At 33.3% G+C, this 26,334-nt stretch overlaps 2 protein-coding genes across 5 annotated transcripts; one reads left to right on the forward strand and one right to left on the reverse strand.

Annotated features, from left to right (window-relative positions):
* Window positions 1–704: 704 nt before the first annotated feature.
* On the forward strand, window positions 705–13,597 carry LOC106661728 (beta-mannosidase). 2 transcript variants are annotated; one of them, XM_014385283.2, is made up of 14 exons: window positions 705–1,118; window positions 3,606–3,755; window positions 3,819–3,967; window positions 4,035–4,234; window positions 4,295–4,529; window positions 4,608–4,770; window positions 4,834–5,030; window positions 5,087–5,277; window positions 5,333–5,523; window positions 10,789–11,048; window positions 11,116–11,263; window positions 12,463–12,671; window positions 12,747–12,929; window positions 12,990–13,597. In XM_014385283.2, the coding sequence occupies exons 1-14, from the start codon at window positions 1,013–1,015 to the stop codon at window positions 13,230–13,232; spliced, it is 2,625 nt and encodes an 874-aa protein (XP_014240769.1). In that variant the 5' UTR covers window positions 705–1,012; the 3' UTR covers window positions 13,233–13,597. The 2 variants fall into 2 exon arrangements, with proteins under 2 accessions (XP_014240769.1, XP_014240771.1); XM_014385285.2 differs by lacking the exons at window positions 705–1,118; window positions 3,606–3,755 and having other exon boundaries at window positions 3,875–3,967; window positions 4,011–4,234.
* Window positions 6,120–18,750, reverse strand: LOC106661733 (negative elongation factor E-like). Of its 3 annotated transcripts, XM_014385296.2 has the most exons (8): window positions 8,978–9,060; window positions 7,570–7,571; window positions 7,228–7,427; window positions 7,091–7,163; window positions 6,843–7,030; window positions 6,726–6,780; window positions 6,541–6,655; window positions 6,120–6,485 (listed from the first exon to the last, which is right to left on the reverse strand). In XM_014385296.2, exons 3-8 carry the CDS (start codon window positions 7,374–7,376, stop codon window positions 6,406–6,408), a joined length of 660 nt encoding a protein of 219 aa, XP_014240782.1. In that variant the 5' UTR covers window positions 7,377–7,427; window positions 7,570–7,571; window positions 8,978–9,060; the 3' UTR covers window positions 6,120–6,405. The 3 variants fall into 3 exon arrangements, with proteins under 3 accessions (XP_014240782.1, XP_014240781.1, XP_014240780.1); XM_014385295.2 differs by lacking the exons at window positions 7,570–7,571; window positions 8,978–9,060 and adding an exon at window positions 18,651–18,750; XM_014385294.2 differs by lacking the exon at window positions 7,570–7,571 and having other exon boundaries at window positions 8,978–9,173.
* Window positions 18,751–26,334: the final 7,584 nt, after the last annotated feature.

A 26,334-nucleotide genomic window follows, 5' to 3' on the forward strand; every position in this document is an offset into this window, starting at 1 on the left:
TTACATTTTATTTTTATTTTATTACATGCATTTTTTCACCGACTGGAATTCACAAGAACTTTATTACATTCAATACGTGTTGCTTTATACGGGCCGAATGCAACCGGGAGTCCATCCCTTTCGGATGCTTGCCTTTTTTGCCTCACGTATTGTTTTTTATTTGTAAATCGTAGTAATTTAAAAAAATATTACGCATTGGACAATATAAAAGCATAAATTACAATAATCTTTTGTATTTTGTGCTTAAAAAACTAAAGTTTAATATACATAGTTGTTTGCTTATGCGCCCGAATTTCGGCATCCTTTACGCTTTAAAAAAACTTTTCTTAGCTTTAAAATGCCACGTGAACAATAAGAAAGTGTCAAAGATGCCATAAAATCAAAATTACTAATAAAATTTAGTAATCATACTAGATAATTCGGTTTTACAGTTTATGCAATGCTTTTTTTCTGCGTCAATTTTATATTTTTATTTGCTACATTATTAATTTAATTTTCGTTTATATCGATTTCAAAGCTTTTTCTGCTATTCGCTTCTTTGAAAGTCAAAAGTTTTAACTTTTTAGGGTTGAAATAAGATATTGTTTAAATAATATAATTTTTCTTCATCATTGTATTGTACATATCATATGTTGGAACCGAACTATCGGCCGGCGGAGGTGTATTTTTAGACGTGTGCAATTTATCATTTTCTAAATTACAAAACTTGCAACATTTGGAAAAATAAACACTCGGCCATTGAAAAAAAAATGTAAATTTACTCCCCACCTCGCCACCTGTGATAACACTGCGCAAACTTTTCATTTCTAAATAGTAGAACAGTTTCCAATATGAAAAAAAATCTCACTTTCTGTTTTCTGTTTACCAAGAGTTGAATAATTTATGAACCGTAATCTATAAGGATCAATCAACATGCTTATCAAAACTGAATGTCATTCTCTATTTATAGACTACTACTAATTCACAGTCTTCTATGCTGACAGCGAGACGTCTATAATATTGTACATATAACATGAAACCAACATCATTGATTTTATTTTATATTTTCAGTACATGCCTTTCATTAAGAACAATTAATCTGGGAAAAAAGAAATGGATTGTTTCGAATGCAAACCGCAGTAAGTGATATGTCTTGACTGATAAGTTACAAAAAAAAACCTGAGTATTTACATTTGTTGTGCATGTATGCGTTTCTATACAACTCCAGCCCCACGTATCACAAGCAAAGTTAATATCACTTAAGAGAATTATTTAATTTTATTTATACATGGGTAAACATTTTTATGGTCTAATTGAAACATATGTTTCCTAACAGTTGATTAAAAAAATATTCAGTTACTATCTCATAGCTCTATATTTAATTTTTTATAGTTAATATAATGTTTAATGCATTCCATCAAAACATATTCACACATTTCTAGGTTCCTTCAACTTGTAGACTTTCGTATTAATTTCTCTGACTTCATGTTAACATTATTTTTTCCATACATCATCTATGATAATGTACAAAAAGACCTACCAAATAAAGAAAAGCATAAATTCATATCCCAATCGGAGTTAATTTATTTGTTAATATATAAATGTATTAATATATACATAAGTATGTATAAAAGTGTATTTGTGTTGTGAGTGTATGCACATATGTATGGATGTTTAATACATATATATTTATTATTGTTAGTTGAAATCTATTATGACCTATGCTTGTACGTATATTTATGTAAATGTGTTTATGTTTAATGTGTACATGTAGTTATATACACATGTAAATCTGTTTATCAAGAACATTCCTTATTCTTACTTAATTAATGCAAACATATTTGTATGTTATGTACAGTATATAATATATGTATTTTATGTACTACACATAATAACATACAAGTATGTTTGCATCTGTAAGTATATATTGTCTTAGCAACTTATTGCTTACAAACATAAAATCATACTTACTATCCAAGCACATGTTTATTCAATTCAGTCTGTCCTAAACTAATCATGTTCTATGATAAGTGATAATATATTAATATAATACTACATACATATATGTATGAATATTTGGTATTAAGTGTAGCTATTCCAATACATTGTTAGACATATACCATGAATTGGAGCGATGGGTCATTGTCAGGGTTCTCGGGCACATAGGCCTGGAGGGTAATAAAAAATAGATGAGGTGGCTAAGGCGTTCCAACCACTGCAATCTGACATTAAAAATACATTAAAAACATCATTAAACGAAAGTGACATCAGTTAGATGAGTATCAAGAGCACTGTCAATAGGTGACCTTCAGAAGAAGATCTGACTCACAGAAGAGTGGTCATCCTCACCTGATTAACAATAGGCAATGTGAAGTTGAAACAGACACTTACTTTTGGGCCGAAACCCACAAATGTGTCCGGCATGTAGAAAAAGGTTACTCGATGTGTCCCACTTAATTGAAGGGTGCCATTCTTTGGTTCCATATAGAGAGTGTGTAGGGCTCTTTTTTTTTTTTTTTTTTTTTTGCCTTATGATCTTTGCATATTAGCCATGACGAATTCTTATATATATGCTGTTCAAATTGGGGGTTATCGGGAAAAAAGGGCCAGAGGCGACGGTGGGAATCGAACCCACGACCGCGGCGTGAGAGTCTCTCATGCTAACCACTCGGCTACTGCGGTCCCCTAGGGCTCCCACTTGATAAGAGAATTGTGCTTGAACTCATATCTGGGTTCCTTGTTTCGATTTTTGGAGGAATTGGGCTGTTTTACCCTATATAACATTTTATAGATAGTTGTATTCTGCTTTTAGAACATCGGTGAGTCCTAGTTCATCGAGGAACTTGATTAATACGCCCAATCTCAGTTGTACTTTATAGATATCTCGTTTTGTGTTTCTTTGTGAGTCTGAATGAATTTGTTAGTATGAATGTGTAGTGTGAGAGGATGAGGTACGAGTCTACCCAGGCATTCAACCCCTCGGATCTTGGTCGCCCACCATGCGTAATACAGTGTGAGAGGATCAATGACGGAATATTGAGTACCCTCAATTAGATTAGTCATATAATATGTGTAGATGGCGATGGAGTGATATTAAGTACTCCACCACCCTGAGTAAATAGTTTGTAAATAAGGAAGAATGGATTTACGAGTGAGTGGGTTCGGATTTTGAGGCTGATTGTGTTGGGGGCTGAAATCGGTGTCTGGAAGGATAAGACCGAGGTCTGATCCCTGACTGTCAACACCCATGATGGGTGATTCTCGAGGCCTGCTGGTAATTTATTGTAAAAAACACAAAAGCTGGAATTGTTGGCAGACTGAGGGAAGTGATAGGCTCAGCTCTGAATACATATGGTGTAGTATGTATTTACATATGTGTAGAGACTTGAGCTTATATAAATCAGTAATTAGAAATTCCAATAAATTAATTAAAACATTGAGAGGTTTGTTGTGTATTTATGTAGTGGCAGTAATATCAACATGGATAGTTTTCTGTGCTTATTAAAATTATAATTTGATCTGTTTGAATTGTTATTGCACAGGCCTAAAATACAATTTTTTCCATCCATTAACTTTTTCCATTAATTTTTTTTTTTTTAATTTAATCTGATGGTTCTTTTTAAAAGGTATTCTAGTTCCTGTGAAAGTCCCCGGTGGGATATATTCAGACTTAATTAATGCCAACGTACTGAAAGAGTATGTTTACCATAAGGGCAATGATATCAATTATCGTTGGGTCGGGAAGACAATGTGGATCTACTCAACTACATTTCCCAGTGAGTGAAAAAAAAATGTTACAATTATCTTTTAAAATTGTAATTAAACTATTTTCTCATTAGTGAAAGCTGCCAACTTAATGCACAAATCCATCAACATTACATTTGAGGGTGTTGACACAGTCGCTTTAGTTTACCTCAACAAAAAACTGGTTGGGAAGTGTGACAACATGTTCATTAGATATAGTTTTGACATAAAACATGCCATCCAAGTAAATATATTGTAAATAAATAATCACAAGTCAAATTTTCTAGTTGGTTTGGGAATTTTAATTTCAGACTGGTAAAAATTCATTAGAAGTACACTTTTTACCTCCTATAGAAGAAGCTAAGAGGCGTTCTAAAAATATTCCGTACAAAATTGTTCCGGAATGTCCGCCATCTTCTTACCATGGAGAATGTCATATTAATCAACTGAGGAAAATGCAAGCGTCATTTTCTTGGGACTGGGGTCCAGCATTCCCTTCAGTTGGTATATGGTATTAAAAAAACTCAGAACGCAGACAATATGAGAAGATATAAAAAATAAAAACGTTTAGGAAACCTGTATACATTGAGTTAAACGAAGGAAAGCTCTTGCGTTCAGTGGGAACTTTTATAACTGAAAGCCCTATGAATTGGAGAGTAACGATAAGGTTCTGGTTTGATGGTGACTATCAAGTAACTGGGGATTTATCTGCGAAATTGGACATTATGCCAGGAGTCAGCTATATCATCCAAAAGTTCAACGTATCAGTAGGAACGGAAGAGCGACTAGTTCTGTCAGTGCCAAAGGTGTTTATTTTATATGACTAATTAGAAAATAGTTTCAGAAATATTTTTGCATTTATATTACACAATTTTACCCTAAAGAACCAAGTCAAAGTTTGGTGGCCCAACGGCCTTGGAAAGCAGCCTCTCTATAAACTAAAGGCAAATTTCACATCAAACAGTGCTACAATTACAAAATCAATAAAAATAGCATTTAGAACTGTTGAATTGTCACAAGAACCAGTTTCAATGGACTTGTCTAAAGGTAATTTTGTTTATAACTTTTTATGTAAGTACATGCATAAAATTGTTTTAATTTTGTGATTAGGAGAAGTGTTTTATTTCAAAGTGAATGGAGTCCCTATATTTGCCAAAGGAAGCAATTGGATCCCTTCTCATGTACTGCCTGAAAACTTGGAAAACAAAAAGAAAATTTACTCGCTTCTTAAATCATCTGTTGATGCAAATTTTAATATGCTGAGAGTTTGGGGTGGGGGAATTTATGAATCAGACTATTTTTACAGTGTAATGTATTTACTAGTCTTTATAAAAAATTGTTTCTAAAAAAAATTGTATAACAGGTATGTGATCAACTGGGGATTATGATATGGCAAGATCTAATGTTTGCATGCAGTATGTACCCATCGACTGACGATTTCTTAAACAGTGTCAAAACTGAAGTAGAACAGAATATGCAAAGGCTGCAACATCACGTTAGCATAGTTCTTATCGCTGGAAACAATGAAAATGAAGCTGCGCTCAGACAGGACTGGTATGTTTACTACGTCTTTTTTATCGAATATATCCTGTTAGTTTGAATTTTCTAGGTATGGGACAGGTTCATCATTTAAAAAATACAAGGATGACTACATTACCCTTTATGTCGATTCAATCAAACCAATCATTGAGCAAATCAACCCACAGGTGACTTATCTAACATCTAGCCCTTCGAATGGCCTTGAAACAGAAAGAGAAGGATACGTTGCTCGAAATCCTCAGAACAACCTGTATGGCGATGGTAACAAGATACTTTATTTCAGTAATTATAGCAAAAATGAAATTATTCTTGCCTAAAGCATGTTGTAGTTCTATAAGTTTTCCAAAAGTTCAAACAGTTCTATAATTTCGCCCAAAGTTCAGGTAGTTCTCCAATTTTGCCAAAATTTCAAGCAGTCCTACAATTTTGTCTAACGTTCAAGTAGTTCTGTAATTTTGTCCACAGTCCATCCAAGTAATTCTATAATTTTGTCTAAAATTCAGGTAGTTCTATAATTTTGTCTAAAATTCAGGTAGTTCTATAATTTTGTCTAAAATTCAGGTAGTTCTATAATTTTGTCTAAAATTCAGATAGTTCTATAATTTTGTCTAAAATTCAGGTAGTTCTATAATTTTTCTTTTATGTTCAATGGAAACATGCTTGTGACACTCCATCCAACTGAAGAAAACTTTTTTATAATAAAAGATTTATATTCCCATTAGTTTGCAAAACGCTCCAACTTCTGATTTCATATACCACTTTTTCATTAAGTTCATAAAGTATGTATGGATAATTGTTTCACTATATTAAAAAAAAAAACTAAAATTTTTATTACAATAAAGTTAACAATATTGTTCTTAACAAAATAAAATTCAATTGAAATTTCATAATATAATTGCACATAAATTGTAGAGAATTTAATTAAATGCTCTGCTCTCAATAGTTTTAGTATTGACTTTAAAACAAATTTAGGCTACTTACACACAGTGAGAACAGACAGGCTCTTAATTAATAATTAGTTTTTGGAATTAGTCAATGTGGATTTTTCAACTCCAAAACAATCATCCAACTTATCATTAAAAATTAATATATATCTATTATTTTTTTATAAAATCCTCCATATTGGTCCCTATTAGTTGGTAACTAATCGAAAAAATTATCATATTTAATAACTTCTCTTTCATTCTGCTCCCTCTGGGCACCTTTCTCATTTTTCCGGCAGGCTGTAAAACATAAACTGTCAATAATCTTGAAAAAAAAAAATGATTTGAGTCCAACCTGCGCTGGCCCAGAGTTTGGAATTCTTAGTAGTTTCTGCACTTGTATTGTAAATAAGCTGCCTTCGTGCATAACTCACTGAAAGTTGAGACATGTGAACAACTTTGCCGTCAAGCTAAGCAGACCAAAAGTGATTTTTATGAAATTAAATTTTAGTTTGCCTATTCTATCATTATTTAACTTACTCTTTCAATTGCAGCTGCTGCTGCTTGTGCATCGTCAAATGTTACAAAGCCACGTCTGATACAAAACTCAATTAATACTGTTATCTTGAATGTAAAAGTTCCTATTTAAAAACTTGCCTTTTTTCAACTTCCATGTTTATATTAATGATGGTACCGAATTCTGAAAAGACTTTTCTCAGCATCGTTTCTGAAATGTCTCCACCCTGAACAAAGACTGTGTTTCCTCCAACAGGTTTTTCTTGAACCAAAGGTTTTACAATTGGCTCGTCTTCCTCCATATTTTTCATAAGTGAATCATAAAGTTTCTAAAACATTGCATATACAAAATCTATACTTGTAAATATTTCAAAAGCTGGTAAAATTACTTTGGCTTTTGGACGAGGTTCATCGTTGTTACCGCTGAAAGGCTGATACCCACTAATTGTGCTTCTCTCTAATCTACCGACAAAAAATTTAATTTCACATTCAAATAAGTTAAAAATTGCTGGTTTATCAGTGATACCTCCTTTCCAAACCTGCAGGCCGTTTAAAACCACTCATCTCTTCCCTTTTCGGAGCTTTTTTAATCGCAGCAATAGCTCCACTTTTGATCAGTTTCTTCGCTATTTCCCTGGCATCACGTCCCTCTACCTGCGTCTTCTTTATAGGCATCGTTCTCTCCGACTCCTGCCTAGGAGCTTTTAAACTCTGAAGGGCTTTTTTCTGGAAAAGAAAATATCATAAATATTTACCTTGTGAACAATTAAAAATTCTATACAATATTGTATACTACTTTTAATTTACTTCTTTTTAAGGTTAAGAAAAAACTAAATAAAACAGTATCTGATTAAAGTAATTTTACTACTTCTTTTATAATTCATGTGACAGTTTAATCATGTTCTTTGGTTCAAATATGTTTATAAATACACTCAGACACAAAAAATAAAATAAAACAAAACCAGACATATTTTATTGTTCATTTCAAACTATATGTGTTTTTATGGTTATATTAATTCCAACAAATTTGCTTAATGTAAACCAAATTAATTGAGATAAAAAATTCATGACTTTTAATCAAAATTATTTAATTATGATGGTTTGAAAGAAAATTAATTAAAACACCCGGAAACCATTTAGTGATAAAATAAGTTGTTAGTTAAATTTTATTCTATCACTAAATAATTTTCCGATATTTTGGTGAATTTCCTTTCAAACCATCATAATTAAATATTTTTATTAAAACATGAATTTCTGATCTTGTTTAATTTGGTTTTCATTAAACGTTACATTATTCTAAGTATGTTAGAATTAATATAACTAAAAATACATACATATAGTTCAAAATAAACATTTTTTAAAAATAATTCCTCAGTATTTTTTTGCATTAGAATATAAAATTGAATCTTAAATTATAAATAAAAAAGTCAAAAAAAGATTGAGAGCTGATTGATCATCAGTCCATCCTGCTTCACCTATACTTTTATTTTGTCAGTGGTTGGTCTTTGTATAATTCTATCAATCGTGACCTCTTTCAAATTTTATGAAACGAATATATTAGGTGACATACAGGCCAACCTTGATAGCCAAATTAGGCAAATCGTTATGACCGGGGAGGATTAAAGTTACAAGTTCATCACCTACAAACCTCACCACAGTTTGTCAGATAAAAATCTGACCCGGTGTTAGATCATGATACAAATAATTATTTGGCTAGTGGTTCTCATATTTTTCTGCTTTGTAAACGGCAAAAAATTATATGACGAAGTCTCAGGATTGTGATCTTGAAGAAAAAATGAAATTCAGTTGTAACTGCAAAGCTTTTTACCTATTTTAAGGTTATCAGGACAAAACGTTTCTTAAATATGTCTATCTGTAGACATACTTAAGACTGTTTTGCCCTGATAATGACCTTAAAAAAAGTCAAAAACTTGGCAGTAACAATTGAATTTGCTTTATTCTTTAAGACCATAACTTGATCCAGTGTTCGTAAGTAAAAAAGTGGTTCATATATCTAACATTGAAAAAATATACCGTTCCAGGTTTACAAAATCTGTATACATGAGAAAAAAAAGCGTTCAATATCTCATATAATTAAATACAGGATATTTCACCTTTCTCGCCGAAAAATAAATAAAAATCATCATTTACAGTATTAAACAATGTTATTTTATTAAATAAAATTACAATTAAATCTAATTTTTACAAATTCAAAATGCAACATTTAAAAATGAATTGTTTTTTTTGGTTTCTGTTACAACATTCTATTCTCGTACTTTTCGTTTGAGCTTAGCATATTTCGTCTGTAGCATAATCTCTTCCTCTGTGAAACTGGGTGGTATGTGAAGGTACACCATCCCAACCGATGCCCAAAAACTTTGTGTCAAATGTAAATGTCACTTAGAACTCGAAAGTAAAAACTTTTAACCTCCTCGTTAGGAGTTGGACAATCAGCAACTGACAACTAGCGGTCCAATTGGGCAGACTTGTCAAGCACCACGTACAACCACTGCCCCACCAAAAACCCTTTCAACCCGAATACAAAATTATATTTCTTGCTTTTCTTTTTGTTGGATATGGATGAGAATTTAGATTATATTTTATTTCTCTCAAATTCTCGCTATTTTGTGCCCTTCTCTTGTTCACTTTTACTGTTGTTTTGTGTGTTTGTTGGTTTTTGCTTCTATATATTTTATATTTTTATAATATTCATTAATCATTGATAAAACAGCTTTACTTAAATCTTTAAAAAACTGTATTATATAATTTTTTTAGAAAAACTTTTTTTATCAAATTGACGTAAGATAAATAAATATTCAATTAACATCCCACCAACAGCACATTTATGCATTACTTTATCACATTATTCCTATAAATGGAGAATAGTGAAGGAATCAGCAAGCAATTCATTTTAATTTTCATTTTAGACAGTCTAAAATTGCTAGGGTTGATGACAGTCAGCGGCTATAAAGGCACTAAATGTGTATGCTTTCAACTTCAAACTTGTGCCTAAATTGCCTAATGGCTCTAGGAAAATAAGATTACTTTAGAGGACAGCAATCAGAGCACTTAGCTCCAGCATCATTAGCTCAAAGATGGTGCCGAATTATTAAATTAAACAAATTAAGTATACAATGGGCTAAATTACTCACAAATAATGGGCTAATAATATTACTCACCCCAAAAATTACATCTTACTTTAAAGTGGGTTCCAGGACATGAGGTGTAGAGGAAATGAACAGGCTGACCAACTAGCCAAAAAAGAGGCAGCCTTCTCACCCGTGAGACCAGAATCACAACTAGGTGCACTGGAGTGTGTGCATAATTGGAACTGGAAAAAATGACGAGAAAAAAAAACTCAAGCACCGGACAAAACATCTGGTCGGAGGCAAGCTAAGAGATTTTTAAATCTCTCATAAAGGAAAATGAAGGAACTCCTCTTTCAGCAGGCAGGATTTAAGAAAAATTATAGGCCTCTGCTCTCTTAACTACAACATAAAGAAGATGGGCAAAGCAGAGACAGAACTTTGCTGACTGTCAGAAGGACATACATTGACACATATCTTTTATGAATGTGAAGCATTAGCCCAGTTATGATATAGTCACTTTGGTAAGGCAATTCTCACACCAAAAGATGTATGCAAAGAAGATCCAAGGAAATTCCTTAGTTTTATAGCAAAAAGCTTAGTTTCCAAGGTATGGCAATAATTCATATGGGTTCCCCAATAAGACCAATATAGGTCAGAATGGAGGAAAGGATTTTTAAAATCCTTATTCCCCCCACAAAAAAAAAGTTTAGTTTTAAAAAAATGGTTAGGCGAGAGATGTCTGAAAACTTTTTTTTACAATTATTCCATTCTTTGGATTTGGTTGGATTTAATCCTTTGTGTGTTATGTTAATATACCTTTATAATTTTTAGTTATAACTAAAATTTCCTCAGTTTTTCAACTGAAGGAGACTAAATCTTCAAATAGCCCAACAAAAAACCCTGAAACTCATGCGCACAGACTGTGCTATAATTACATTATGCTGTTTTGTAAAATTGCAATTGTTTTTGTTATACACATTTATTTTCTTTTGTTTCAGTCCATTTCTACAACTATTATACAAATTTATGGCTTGCGGACGTCTTTCCGCACCCTAGGTTCTCGTCAGAGTACGGTTTACAGTCCCTGCCTGCTATGAGTACGCTTAAGAAAGTCTTTGATAAAGAAGACTTAATGTGGGGGTCGAATGCACTCAATGAAAGGCAGCATTTGCCAGTTGGGAATGACATTCTTCAATTACAGATTGATCAAAATCTGCCAAAGGCTTTCAACCTGTCCGATGTCATATATTTATCACAAGTGAGACTTTAACAAGTTATCGTCCTTTTTTATTTTAATTAAAATTAATTTATGAAAACATTTTTAGATCAATCAAGCAATGGCAATGAAGACAGAAACTGAGCTTTACAGGAGTCTTAGAAGTGTACTAGAACCTACAGGGGCAGGGCTTACGATGGGCGCACTTTATTGGCAATTGAATGATATTTGGGAAGCACCTTCCTGGTCATCTATTGGTAATTTTATGTGTAATGATTAATTAAATAATGAAATTAAATTAATGAGGTTAAAAGGATTCAGCCACTGTACAATCTTGCGCACCACAATCAATATTGTACGTCTGTTGCAATTTCCATCATTGCTTAGTTTTCTTCATTAAGCTTAAGGCTTTTTACCACATCCCAAAACTTTGTGTATCCTCATTCCTTTTTCCTTAAGTTTTTCCTCTTCCAGGAGTAAGAATCTCAGCGTTGCATAGTCCTTCGCAGCATTGAAAACATTGTTGTTTCTTCTTCTTCTTGGCAATATCTGGCCAGGCTTGTTTATACTCCTCCAAGTCTACACAGATGTCACCGAAGTTGGCATGTCTAGTCAGTAGTTCTGTTATTGTTCTAGTCCTAGGTTTAAAAGTCGATAGCCCTTTACCAAACCTTTTTGCATGCCTTAGCCCTGGAATACATTCCCACTGAACCAAGGACTTAATTTCAACTCATTGTCTGATGGATAAAGGATTTTGGAAATTTGACATGCTGCAAAAGAGTTTAGGAGTGATTGCCCTTTTTGAACTTCCCCTGGCCAATTTATCTGCTTCCTTGTTGCCTCTTTGCACTGTATGGTACGCAATGATTAAATTTTATTCCAGCAAAGAAATTCCCACTATTTACTTTGTTATTAACTTCACTAATTTCGTGGTCCACTTGACCAACTAATATATTACAATTAATTAAGGTTTTTAGTTGAGATAAAAAAGTCAATGGCACAAGCGGGATTCGAACCCACAATGTTTGGCTTGATACGCCGCTGCTCTACCACTTGAGCTATCGTGACCTCAATCCACTCAAACACCAACTTCCCATCTCAACCCCGCCTTTTGACTTTTCCCTCCTTTTTGCTATTTTTCAAATGTCGTGTAATCGGATTGAATTCTCGGCGACAAATGAAATGGCCACAGAGAGCTTTAGTGAAGTATATTTCATTTAAATTCATTAAATTCACTAATTTCATGGTCCGCTTGACCAATTAATTCAAAAGGTAGGGTTGAGATGGGAAGTTGGTGTCCGATTGAGGTCATGATAGCTCAAGTGGTAGAGCAGCGGCGTATCAAGCTGAAGATCGTGGGTTCGAATCCCGCTCTTGCCACCGACTTTTTTATCTCAACTAAAAACCTTAATTAATTGTAATTTGTTATTAACATTTAGTGTGAATAATTATGTAGATTTTTATGGAAACTGGAAGATGTTGCATTATTACACAAGAGACTTCTTCTCCAATGTCATCATCAGTCCAGCAAGAACAGCAGCTGATAATCTTGTAGTTAGTGTGGTATCTGATCTCACTCATCAACTGAATGGAACTCTTAAAATCTATGTCTACAATTGGGATGCATTTGAGCCGAAAAATATAATTAAAATGCCAATTCAGATAGTAAGTCTTCAGTTGAGAAATTCGAAATTTGTAAATTTTTGAAATTTGTAAAGTTTATTCTTTTCTCTTTTTTAGGATGGAGGAATGTCAGTGAAAGTGTTGGACAAATTTCTGTTGGACATCTTGGGTGACTATGACAATTTCAGCAATAGCTTTCTCATTTTTAAAATGGACGTGATTCCATTTGTTTCTGTCCCGGACAATTTCCTTTTCCCCGTGCCACCGAAAAATTCAAATTTTCCAGACGCCACTGTTACCGTATGCGTTTTTGACAATTTACATAACTTTAATTGAGTATAACATGTGTATAATTTTTAGATTAAAAGCATTTATAAAACAACAGACAACACCGCAGAGATTACACTCCAGACAGACAAAATTGCCCTTTTTGTGTGGTTGGAGTCAACCGATGAGAAGGTGAATTTTCATTTCTCCAAAAATGGTTTCCACATGTTACTTCCTGAAACTGTCATTACCGTTATGTCAATGGAAGCACGGATCGAGGAAGAAGCACTATTTGAGCAAATTTCTGTTAGAAACCTTAAACCAACTTATTCGTGATGTTGTTTTATACATTCTATACAAGGAATTCATGTTCAAATCAACTGATACATATTATTTCAGCATGATATATATTACAAACAAATAACACTAGCACAGTTCAACTATAAATTTCAACGCTTGAAAGACTAAAACGGCTAAAAATAATCAATACAATTCTTTAAATAAATTATTCATGCTATAAGAGAGACAGACCATAATCATTGCAAAATTATATTTACTTTCATGAAATATCATTAACAATATTATGGTTTCTATATTATTTAATTGGTTTTAACAAAGAATACTAAGATCCTAACTTAGTGTAATTTTTATTATGTTCATATTTTAAATATAATAAAAGATTTATATTTGCAAGATAAAAATTTGCATTCATCAGCACCTACTTTCAAATAATAGTAATAATAGACTATGGTCCAAAACTTCCTTTCACCATCCTTTCTTTTCTTTTTTTTTTGAGTGTGACTGTTTCAATGATCTATAGCAAGAAAAACTTATACCTGTTATATCTCATCTTGAGTTGAAGAAGGCTTTAAAAATAAAATAAAAAATAAAATAAAAAAAAACCTTATATGTATGTACAAACCATAAAAATGCATTCTTATTATATACTGGGGACTCAGCGGTTGAATAGTTAAGGAGTCCAACTTGTATTTGCCATTCCTGGGTACGAATCCCTCCCGACTCAGCCCATGGACTCTTTTAATTGAGAATAGTATGAAAATATTGTGAAGTGTCCCTTGTCCATGATACTCAATGCTAAGCATTCATCTGTGATAGGAATTTCTTTATTTATTTTTTTACATTCATAGAATATATTAAATTAATGAAATATTATATTTCTTGCAAACCAAAATATTCTTATATAACTAATAAATAATAAATAATAATAAAGTTTTATTTGTAGAGAATGGGAAAAGTAAAATAAGATAAAAATACATTTTATCTATACAAAATTAACTTGCACTAATACAAGCACAATATGTTTAGTATAATACAAGTACATATATGCTTGTTTTAGTGTTATTTTATTTTTTTAATGACAAACTAAAGCCGAAATTGAAAATATGTTATAAGTAATCTAAATTCTCAGGATTTTCAATAGGCATATGATAATAAAACTATGACTAAGTGATAAATAAATAACTAGGGATAACTATGACATTGTCCAGCACGAAATTTCATTGTCTAAATTCTCTTACTATTTTATAAGAGGTGCAGTCCCAGAATTTTGTCACAGTTTTCTACAAGGTAGAAAATAAATAGTGAGATTTCCTCTTGTGGTCTGCAGGGTGATAAACCTATTGTTTGATAATTACCTATTATCTTGGTCTGCCTATCCTCACTGATTTTTGTTGGTTCAGACCAACAACCAAAAACCATTCCATTTTATTAAGCTTATAAAACTTAAATGAATGTGTAAAATTTATATGTTTTATTACTGACAGCAGGCTACAATGAACATATATATTGATGTAGTCAATACAAAACTCTAAAATTTTATAAACTTAAAAACAGAATAAATTTCCTAATAATTATGTACATGGGCCTATTTTAAAGCATTATAACTTATGTGTGATATTGAGTGACCGTTAATTAATGATTATTTAGAAAAACAATTTCTTTATCGTGCCAACGTTTCAATCTTTATTGAGATCATCTTCAGGACCTGGGATTTATAAGCATTGTGTAAATTATACAAACATGTAAGATATGAAAAAATGAATATATACAATGATAGAAATTTTAGAATCAAAGTCATTGTGCTTAGTCAAAGTGTTACACAGAAAACAAATACTGAGTGAGTACAAATATTTTTAGTCTAAAATTTCCAACATTGTATAAATTCATTTTTTCACATCTTACATGTTTTGTATAATTTAAATAATGTTTTAAATAATGTAATCCCAGGCCTTGAAGATGATATCAATATAGATCGAAACATTGGCACAATAAAGAAAATGTTGTTCTATACTGCGTATCAAGCCGAAGATCGTGGGTTCGAATCCCGCTCGTGCCATTGACTTTTTTATCTCAACTAAAAACCTTAATTAGTTGTTCTATACATTCACTAGTTTCGTGGTCCCCTCGACCAATTACTATCTTACAATTAATGCAGAGTTCAATATCTTCTTTAAGGTCTTAAGACCTTAAAGAAGATATTGAACTCTACATTGATTATTAAGACCTTAAAGAAGATATTGAACTCTACATTGATTATCTGCAGGTCGATCTACAAACATCATCTTACAATTAATTAAGGTTTTTAGTTGAGATAAAATATTGTTGTTGTTCTATACCTACTTCACACCAGACTGCATCTCACGATCTCCAAATAATCATTATAACTTATGGCATTCAATTTTTGCGGGAGGTGAACATTATTCGGAAAAAATCTACAAGAAAAGATTATTAAGTATTTAAGTAGAATTACTAAAAAGTAGTATTACTTTTTCACTCTGAAAGGATAAATTATTGTAAATCCTTAGGTCATGTACCTGGTCTGTACACTTACATTACATTACACACTTACAATTTAAAAACAAAATATAAATCGACATACTAAAATATGTCGTTGCTACAATCCTTTCCCTGGGTTTTCTTTGTATCCCATATTATCTCTCCATTGAGTGGTTGACATACAAATGGGGGTCATCGTTGAATATGCCCATGTTGTGTGGTTTTCTCAGATGCGAGTATTAATTCTATCGTTCCTCTGAGCTTAGCCCTCTCTAACTTTAGCACTCAGTTTGCCAGTATTGGTGAGGATTACCACAGGCTTACTGTACTGTTAGAGTTTATCCACTGTCTTTTTTGGAACTGTGATGTTGATTCTATGTAATTGCTGAAATCCAATCATTTCTGAACTCCAGATATTCTGAAGAGTAAAACCGTAAGACTTTGAAATAAGGCCGGTTGTTTTTGTTAATCAAAACTCCCAACATTCAGAGTTTCATACAGGCATAAAAAAACATTTTGGTACGCCTAAATATTTAATAAATTTACTGTTGTTCATTTTTTGTAAATGCAGTACTATTTAGTTGTAGTTAAAAGTGTTTCATTAAAATCGAACACATTTCTTCCCCATATTCATGGAGAATAGGTATGTGGTAAATTTTTTATTTTGATATAGTAGTTATTGTATATTGTGATCATTAGGATTATATTGATATGGAAACATAATCGGATTGTAAATGTCAAGGTTTTCAAAAAAATCCTTTTTTGAAACAAATCAGCTGGACGGAGTTGAAGGAGTGGCATACTGCGTTTCAGGCTAAAGGATGATTGAGGATTGAGGATTCAGGTAGGCGAAAGGAGTGAAAACAGAAAACAGAAAACAGTAGGCTTCGTTAATGTGTGTCAGGGGGATTGGAATCGGAGGGGCAAGGCTAGAAGTGGGCATGCGCTTCATCTACGTCCCGTCGCAAGTCCGTCCTCGGTACTCGGCACTCGGCTTCAGTTTCCAGCCGTGCGCTGCTGCAGGAAGTCGTTCAGCATTGCAGAACACGGCACTCTACTTCGCAACTTCGCGAGAACGAATAATCAAAACAACTTGTGCTGTTTCACCTCAGTGTAGTGTATAATATATCGAAATAAATTTAATTAAAATAAAAGGAAATTTCTCAACGAGTAAGTAAATTAAAGAGGGAAAGAAAGAAAATATGAAATCAATATTAAAAATTGGCCGTTTCTACGAATTTAATTGATTTGATAGTTTATTATTGTAAAATACACTTGAGGAGTGCAGCTTATTTCTTTCCAATTGAAATAGAGCCAGACGAGTTAACTGGATCGTTCTCTTCTGAATCCTCCCCTGTACTATTTATATATACGTCCCTACATCATATTTAATAACATGCCACAACCGACAAACAGCGGATTCTATATTTTTCAAAACAGTTTATTCCACATTTGCTACATCTACACGACAACTTTTGGACAATCATCAATCGACGGGTTGATAATTGTAGGCAGTATTTAATCGAAGGTTCTAAAGGATTAAAAAATTTAAGGAACTGAACATGGTATGGCGTGTATAGCTGTAGTCACAGCTTATTGATTCCTTCGTTTAAATCACACTGTGATATCTAGTCCAAGTACTTAATTGCTCAACGTACTTTGGACGTGCGTTTTTTGTAAATAAATTTATATAATAATGGTCACCGTAATGTTGGTCGTGGCATAATATTTAGTTCTTCGTTGATTGTTTCCTGCATTATGAGAGCCATTACTAAATTACACCGTTTGTAAGTTTCAGGAGGGCCATTGATTCGTAGTACTAATGTGTTTCGATTTAAGTTTTATTGGCAAACTGTTCGTTATCCCAATTGTGACTTCACAGTTCCACATTTCTTGCAACAAATAGTTTCCGTATACCTCTTAATTGTTTAATATTTGATTATAGCGGTCGATACGGTATGAAGCACTCGCAGTTCCCTTAGAAGGCACTTAGTGCTGCTATACGGTTTTATTTATTTATTTCAACGTGAAAATGCCTCCCAAAAAATGTCAAAAAAATTTGTCCATGTAAAAAAACAAAAATTTAAATTTTACGTTAAAGAAGGAAAAAAGAAAAAGTAACTTGAGAAAGTTAATTGCACAGTCATAAAATATTAAACAAAAAATAATGATTATTCAGAGATCATGAGATGCGGTCTTGTGTGAAGTAGGTTTTAGAAAAACATTTTCTTTATCGTGCCAACGTTTCGATCTTTATTGAGATCATCTTCAGGGCCTGGGGATTTATAAACATTGTTTCAATTTTACAAATACATGTAGGAGGTAAGAAAAAAATATGAATTTATACAATGCTAGAAAATTTTAAATTAAAAGGGGGAAAAATGAATTAATACAATGCTGGAAAATTTTAGATTCAATTAAAAGTTTTTGTACTCACTCAAAGTGTTTGTTGTCCGTGTAGTGTCATTCTTGTCTGTCGTGTTGAGAGTGCCAGTGACAAAAAATAATATTTAATCACCTATTTATAAAATATAAAATAAACATTTTTTTAATGGCCTTATAATTTTTATGTTAGCCAGAGTATGTTGGTTGGGGAGTTGATGATCTACTTTAGATGAGTGTTATCCGCCCCTTTCACTCATCTGCGGTTGAGTTCTAAAGGAGAGGGGACTGATGAGGGAGTGGTAACGTTGTGAATTGCAGAAAAACAATTGAGCGTAATTGAATTCTTATCGGAAACAAACTTGAAAATATGTATAATATAAGTTTATCACGATCTTTGCGTGGATCACCTCCGCATCGAGCAATTCGTGTCACGAGTGTGAACAAATAACAGTACAACTCAAACAAATTAACTGAAGAAAATAAAAATCGGGACATGACCCAAATAAATGAAAACAATAGCGTTTTAAAATAAGTGTATTAAAATTTAAAAAATAAAAGTGATCAGTGACGTACGTATCTCCTTGCCATTTCCAATTTTTAAAAAAGTGTGCCTTTGACAATGTTGAATAAGAGGTCTTTCCTCGTCCTTTCGGGTCTCAGCTCGCTCTGCCGAGCCTGCGGTTGGGGATTAGCTTATCCTAACACAAAGGATAATCTTGTTCTTTAAACAAAAAAACATTGTTATAAGTTATACATATCATTGGTAATAGGCTCACGCTATACAGAAAGTGTCTGATTGGTGCGCAGATGGAAGAAAATGCTTCGAAGCCTGAAATTTCCTCATTATTCGAGGTTCTCGTTATGCGCGGCGATTACGATTATCCTCCGATGATAACGAGAGTATATTTTTTTGGGAGGGAGAGCGCGAAAGAAAATTCAAGGGACGACCGTGCGAATCGAACCCATGACCCCCGTCTACGAGCCGAGAGTCTACCTATAAAGATCCATTTATTATTTACAATAAGCAAAAAGAAGTTTATAAAGTCCAGCTCGTACAATGATGCCAAATACTTTCTATTTGGTTTTGGCTTGCAAACAGGTTCGTTAACGGTTGAAAACCATGTGGTAGATTGTCCGGAAGAATCTTTACCAAGTAATTCATTTCTGTGGACCGTGGACCTTTTTTGTGCTCACATTGTTTCATATGTTAATAGCTTTATTATCTCGATGACCCGACTGTCTTAATAAATGAAGAACGTGAACATTATTTATGTAATCTTCTTGATAATGGTGGTTGATGTATGTAATATGAATAGGTAGCATAGAAGGCGTTTGCCTCTAGGTTCATTATGTTGCAAAACCTACCGTTTTACGAGGTCCAGGTACTACTAAGTAACTACTAGTACTTCCTGTTTTGGGCTTTGTTTGCAAATCGTTTCATGGGCTCCATTTAGTTGTAGATAATAATCTTTACCGAGTTATCAGATATGGTAACTTGATATAGTAGAAGCACTTGCGTAGAAGATATTACTGCCTCTAGATTTTTTATGGTGTTAAATCACACACTTTTATAAAGTTCACGTACAAAGATAATCTGAGTATTTTCGATTTTGCCTTTGTTGCAATCCGTTTCGAGATCACCTAGTTGTTGGACGGTTCATGCCGTAGTTAGGTGGTTTCCGATCATTTTGGTTTTTGTCTGTTTAGCTATTGCGCCTTCCCGCCTATCGCCATGGTCAGTGACACTAATTCATAAAACTAAGAGTTTCAATTTCAGTTTTGTCGTAAACCGTTTTGTGATGGGATACATCACATCAGATTCTGCACGTACGTTTGACCTCTACTGTTCACTCAAGTTGTTAGGCCCGCCTATTCTCAAGGTTGTTTCTACCGAATGAAAGCATTTTTGCCCGGCTTAGATGGAGTTCTTTTAATCAAGTTCTTCAAAAGCTTCATCCCTGGTTAACTTTAATTCAAGCTGACCCCAAGGCGAATCGATTTTTTTAATACCCAAGTAACGCACGTTTTGTACATTTATTAAAGTGGATTGGCTAATGCCTTATACAGTTATACAGGTCCTGGCCTTATTTATCTTATAGATGACCCTTGCTTTGCAAGTTTGATCGCTTTCATTAGTCAGCATTCGGTTATTTCTGGCTAGGAAGTGAAGTTTATTAGAGCATTCTTTCATTTTTTAATTTAAAATGTAAACCAAGTTTACAAGTTTACAGTTCAACTAGTGCCAAATCTGAACACTGTACATTGAACTAAGCCAATATCAAACTATCAGTTTATTTTTGTCTTTTTGTCCTTGAGTGCCGTATGAAGACTGCGATGGTTTTATATAAACAAATCGGAGCTGTTAAGAGAAACTTCTTGATTTATTTCTTAGTGGGCTGATAAAGCTTTCAAAATCGCTTCTAATGAATTCATTAGATAGAGCCGTTTGAAAAGTTTCAAAATAGGACCAAAACGATTTCTCTTCATCAAACAAAACCAGAGTTATTAAGTGTGGGCAATCGATTTTCGGACAAGGTTTACCAATCGGCAATACGATTATGTATTTTCAAAATGGACTCGTTACTTAACTTTTATACAAATAATTATGCTTATTTATTAATTATGGATTTTTGAATTATCTTTAAAAATATATGGAAATCTTGACAAAACACCGCGGTAGTCTTGAAAAACATTGTTTTTGCTATTTCTTTAACAGTTTAACGATGTAAACAAAGAAGATTATGGCCTCATCCTTTTCAACAGAATATTAATGACTATGATCATCGATCTATGTCGAGTCGGGAACAAATTTTTTATTTCCTTATCTTAATAAAATCTTTAGATAAACTCACTGCATGAACAAGTTAACAGAGTGAGAAAAAAAACAGCGAGGAGATCGGTTGTCCTTTTAAGGTAAACGTCCAGGATAATTTGATTTATGTATTCCCGAGTAGCTGCAGCAAGTATACGTTTGCTCATTGAGCTCTGAAGCCATAAAATTATGGAAATGTTTGTCGAAAAAAAATTGCTACTAACCGCCTGCGAGTTCGCCCATATTAAAGATTATGTGAATTCCGCGCCACTGCTACAAATAGCCTTTTACACAACTATGTTTGATGTAATTTCGGCTATTTGTGGACTGAGTGACAGTGGTACAAACTTAGCATTATAACAAAAACTTATTCATTTACTTTTCGTCTTGTTTTCTTCCTATTCATCGAAGACATCGACTGTGCTTTTTGGACATATGTTTTTCATACTTTGCCCCATCTTTTGCCCTGACAAATTAAAAAATGAGTTTTGGAGTAAACATATATAGTTTTCCATTTTAAATTATGCTAAACGAGAAGTTTGCAACGAAGTTGCCCACACTTATTCATACGAAAACGAGAAGTCAGTGCACTACTGATAGATCCCATCACTAGACTCTGGAACGGTAGCCGTGTCAGAAACTGTTACAATCATATTTAACAAGAAGTACGGTTATTGTGATATGTGCTTGTGCTTAAGATTGACATCCAGGTGTACACCAGACTTCAGAGCAGGGTTATAGCCTATAGGACCCTTGTTGTTGATCTATGCACTCCCCGACAAACAATTACGCCGGCGCAGATGTTTCTACCCTCAACAAAGCCTCGAGTTCAGAAGTTATTCAACGATTTGGTATAATTTTTTTTACAACAGTATTTATGTTTTGTACTATAAATAAAAATAGGGTATGTACAAATGTAAAATAAAACAAAAGTGTGTGCTACGTCTCGCTTCCCAACAGGTCGCGAGGCTATTGCCGCTTTAATCTCCTTGGAGGATTATTGAGGATAATAGTAAGGGATGTAAGATTTAAAACTAAGGGAATGGGGTGTAAAGAAAGGGATTTGTGGAATTTTATGTATCGGGATTTTATGACATCTTTCATAAAAGGAATTTTAAGGTCATATTGGATTGTGTGATTAAATGCGTTGGAGGGAGGGTTTACTAATTTTCGGAGGATTTTGGAATGGGATGTTTGGATGAGATAACAGTTGGGATGTTTGATTGAACCACACAGTTCAATGCTGTATGTCCAAATGGGTTTGATTATTCTCTCGTATACCACTACTTTTGTTTTGAAACGTCAGTTTTGATCCGTTGTCAAGAAGTTGAGAGAAGTTTTGCAACGTCTAGTCAATTTTTGTTTTTCTAGCCTTGCATGTGGATTCCAAGTCGTCTTTTGACTATTTTTTGAATCAAAAGATCAAACCCAAGGATACTACCCTGTGGGACTCCAGCTCTAACAGGATAGTAGTCAATGAAACATATTTCCTGGCTGACCTGAAAGAAGCGGTCAGTCAGGTATGATCGGAATATGAGGAAGAAGGTGAATGAAAGATGCTCTTGAGCTTCACAACATACCCGGAAACCTAACCTATGGCTTAAGCCACATCAAGGAAAGTACCCGAAGAGTACTGTTTCAGCTCAAGAGAGGAAGAGATGGCGTCTACAACACGATAGCATCGCTGGATGATTTATCCTTCTAGGATGGGAAGAATTCTGTTCAGAGGGAGCTTCTCGAGGATTTTTTTTTTTTGTATAGTATTATATTTAGTGACCGTTAATTAATGATTATTTGGAGATTGTGAGATACGGTATTGTGTAATGTAGGTTTAGAAAAACATTTTCTTGATTAATCTTTTTATGTAAGGTTCTGGTTGAAATGAAAAAGTCAGTGCCACGAGCGGGATTCGAACCCACGACCTTCGGCTAAATACGCCGCAGCTCGACCGCTTGAGCTATCGTGATTTCGATCCACTCGGACACCAAAATGGCACGGAAAAATAGCAAAAAGGAGGGAAAATTCGAAAGGTTGTAGGCTGAGATGGGGAGTTGGTGTCCGAGTGGATCGAAGTCACGATAGCTCAAGTGGTAGAGCTGCGGCGTATTTAGCCGAAGGTCGTGGGTTCGAATCCCGATCATGGCACTGACTTTTTCATTTCAACCAAAACCTTACATAAAAAGATTAATTAAAGAAGTAATTTGGTCAATAGACCGCTAAATATAATGGATTTTCTTTATTGTTCCAACGTTTCGATCTTTATTTAGATCATCTTCAGGGCCTGGGATTTACAAACATTGATTACATTATACAATAATGTTACATCATACATCATTGTATAATGTAATCAATGTTTGTAAATCCCAGGCCCTGAAGATGATCTAAATAAAGATTGAAACGTTGGCACAGTAAAGAAAGTGTTTTTCTAAACTTACACCTCACAGGACCGCATCTCATGATCTCCAAATAAAGTTATATGTAAAAGGCTTATCGATAATTGGAGGTAAATGGTTAGGTTTATGTGGCTTTGGGATCATTTTTACAATGGAAAACTTCCATTTCAAAATTTCAACTAGTCAGAAATGTTAGTCATTGCCTGTACACAACGTACTTTGTTGTATCTCAAAACGGAGTAAGGAGATTACTTTATCAATAATACGTCAGATTCAGTCGGTACAGAAGACAGAAACTAAAACACCCAACAAAGAGTTTTAAAAAATCTAAAGACAACACTGTATTTTTCTTTAAAAATTTAAACAAATATTTTGGTCATTCTGTAAGTTCCTAACACATACTAACGTTTTAACAAACTGCAAGACTTTCTTTTGGGTATGCTGGGTAATGGACCGGTAGCTTTGTCCAGATATATTTCGTCTACTTATATCAAACCTAAATAGCGAGAACTGGCAGAGCAAAACGGAGAAGCGACAGATTTATACAATGCCAGCAGGAAAATCCGGTATGTGAGGGTAAAAGTTGATTGGAGGCCTCTAAAAGTAATATGGTCGAGACTTTTTTTGACCAACTGAACACTCAATATATCGTTATACGTTAAATTTTCATCTTCACTACGTTTTTCCTAATGATTTGTGTATATAATCAATTCGTTGATTTCTGGACGATGAATACCTGCACTCAAATTGAATAATGTAAAATATGTCAAGCACCGACTTTCCACTCTTTCCCAACTAATGTTCTGTTTAGTATATTATTTTTTTTAAAGCATGAAATAATTGAAGGATTTTATTATTATTGAAAGTTGAAAAGTAAAGTTGTCGTGTGGGGGACTTATTGCAGAGTTTGGTCTCTTGATAAGATATGATGCTAAGATTTTGCGATATAATAGCCACAAACAAAAAAAAATAATAATGAGGTAAAAAGGACATTAGTATAGGATTTGAGATAAAAAATCAATGTTACGGATGGGATTCGAACCCACGGTCTTCCTACCGTATAGGAAGTAGTGTACATCGAAGATCGTAGGTTGGAATACCATCCGAGGCATTGACTTTTTATCACAAATATCGTCCAAAAATTATTAATTATAAAATGAAACTGAAACAGATAAATAAACAGTATTTGAAAAAGATTATTATATTTTATATTTTGAGTAGGCGGAAACGACGACCAAAAATGTACGAAGAAAAAAAAGACAGAGGTTGGATGTTTTATTAAGAATTTTATTTTAGGAAAATCTTATTAAGAAATAGGAAATCCTTCTTAAAATCCTAACAGATTTATTTTCACACACTAAGAGATAGTACAACAATAATCAATTCGACCTTTAACTGCGATTTCTGTAATTGAATTTGAAAACCGAGCACGATTGAAGCGAGATGGAGCACAGGTATAGCCTGACATTGACTACGACGAGGCACTATTGTCAGAATTCTAAAAACCTCAATGCCAGCCCGTGTTTGTATTTCGACAGAGATGTACAATAATAAAAGGCCTAACAGTCGGTCGCGTCGAATTTAAACGTCAATGGTTTAAATCGTGAATAGAACGTTCTGTTGATCAAATTGTTTATTTCAATATGAATGATGTTTAATTTGTTTGGACAATGTAGGATCTATTAGGACAGCAAATGTCGAGACAAACAACCCTCGACTTAATGAGCAGCAGAAACAAAAGAAATAAATTTGGACCACATGCTTCGCATAAAGAGCATAGACATCCGTTGCTCTATAAATTGAACAATTTCCGCGCGAAATTTATTAAAACACTAAGTTCTACTTTAAAAGAACATCGAAAGGAACATCGTAATTAATATATAAATGTTTATAAATGAAATAATCTACTTTATTATACTATTTGTAAAAAGTAATCAAATTTCGCTAATTGGACTTATTTTTACACGTTTTCTATTTTATCATTCGAGCTATATAACCTCATTGTCAAAACTAAGTACGTAATGGAGTAAATTTACAGTGAAATTCAACATATATTAGCTTTACCTACGTCGGTAAAAATTTTTAAACATAATTGATTTACAGATTATTTTTTAATATAGAACCCACAATAAAATTATCTCGTGTATAGATTAGTAAATGTATTCCTTAATAATAATTGACTAGGCCTGTATTTTTTTTTGGATAGTAAACTAAAAATTACTAAATATTAAAAATATTAAATATTGTTTCTCATTTAAATAAGTCGTCGTAAATTGCATAACGTCTCTAGCTATAAAAAGAAATTTCCATATTAAGATTTTCCGCAAAATTTTGAATCCCACAAATTTTGAGGTCTTCCTTTCCTTCCCCAAAAACTTTATGGGACACTGGCAAACAAACTGTTCGTTTGTCTGCTGATTTTTAAACTTTCAAATTTAATAATTTAACAACAAAAATGTAACAATTTTTTTCTTAAGGTCGACAGAAGGTTAGTGGTTATGCACACAATACAGAATAGCGCGATTGAGCATCTAATTAACATTATGCAATTACGGAAAATATAACAAAAACCAAGGGAAGTTGATTTTGAAAGTCAATTGTATTTAAATTTTTATCCTTACTCCTTCTCTCTTTTTCTTCCTCATACTCTTCCCCTCTCTCTCCCCTATCTCTCAATCATTCTCCTCCTTTTATTTCTCTCTCTCTCTTTCTTTCTTTCTCTCCCTCTCTCTCTATCTATCTTACTCTTTCTCTTTTCTTTCAATCGCTCTTTTCTCTCTCCCCTATCTCTCAATCATTCTCCTCCTTTTATTTCTCTCTCTCTCTTTCTTTCTTTCTCTCCCTCTCTCTCTATCTATCTTACTCTTTCTCTTTTCTTTCAATCGCTCTTTTCTCTCTCCCCTATCTCTCAATCATTCTCTTCCTGTTCTCTCTTTTAATCTCTCTTTCTCTCTCTCCCTCTCTCCTCTCTCCCCCGATCATTTTTTTCTCATTTTAACACTCACGCATTCTCTTTCACAAACTCACACACTTTCTCATTTTAACCCCATGA

This window comes from Cimex lectularius, unplaced genomic scaffold, assembly GCF_000648675.2.
Source record: "Cimex lectularius strain Harlan isolate CLEC.00 unplaced genomic scaffold, Clec_2.1 scaffold34, whole genome shotgun sequence".
NCBI lineage: Eukaryota > Metazoa > Arthropoda > Insecta > Hemiptera > Cimicidae > Cimex > Cimex lectularius.

What these genes read in the sequence shown, in the direction of transcription:
- LOC106661733 (XM_014385294.2), bottom strand. Translation starts at nt 9,058, where the DNA reads ATGGTGTACCTTCACATACCACCCAGTTTCACAGAGGAAGAGATTATG. An exon ending in AACATGGAAGTTGAAAAAAG is followed by an intron (nt 6,781 to 6,842) that starts GCAAGTTTTTAA and finishes GTTTTGTATCAG; the next exon opens with ACGTGGCTTTGTAACATTTG. An exon ending in CAAACTCTGGGCCAGCGCAG is followed by an intron (nt 6,486 to 6,540) that starts GTTGGACTCAAA and finishes TATGTTTTACAG; the next exon opens with CCTGCCGGAAAAATGAGAAA.
- LOC106661728 (XM_014385283.2), top strand. Translation starts at nt 1,013, where the DNA reads ATGAAACCAACATCATTGATTTTATTTTATATTTTCAGTACATGCCTT. An exon ending in TAGTTCTGTCAGTGCCAAAG is followed by an intron (nt 4,530 to 4,607) that starts GTGTTTATTTTA and finishes TTTACCCTAAAG; the next exon opens with AACCAAGTCAAAGTTTGGTG. An exon ending in GAACAACCTGTATGGCGATG is followed by an intron (nt 5,524 to 10,788) that starts GTAACAAGATAC and finishes CTTTTGTTTCAG; the next exon opens with TCCATTTCTACAACTATTAT.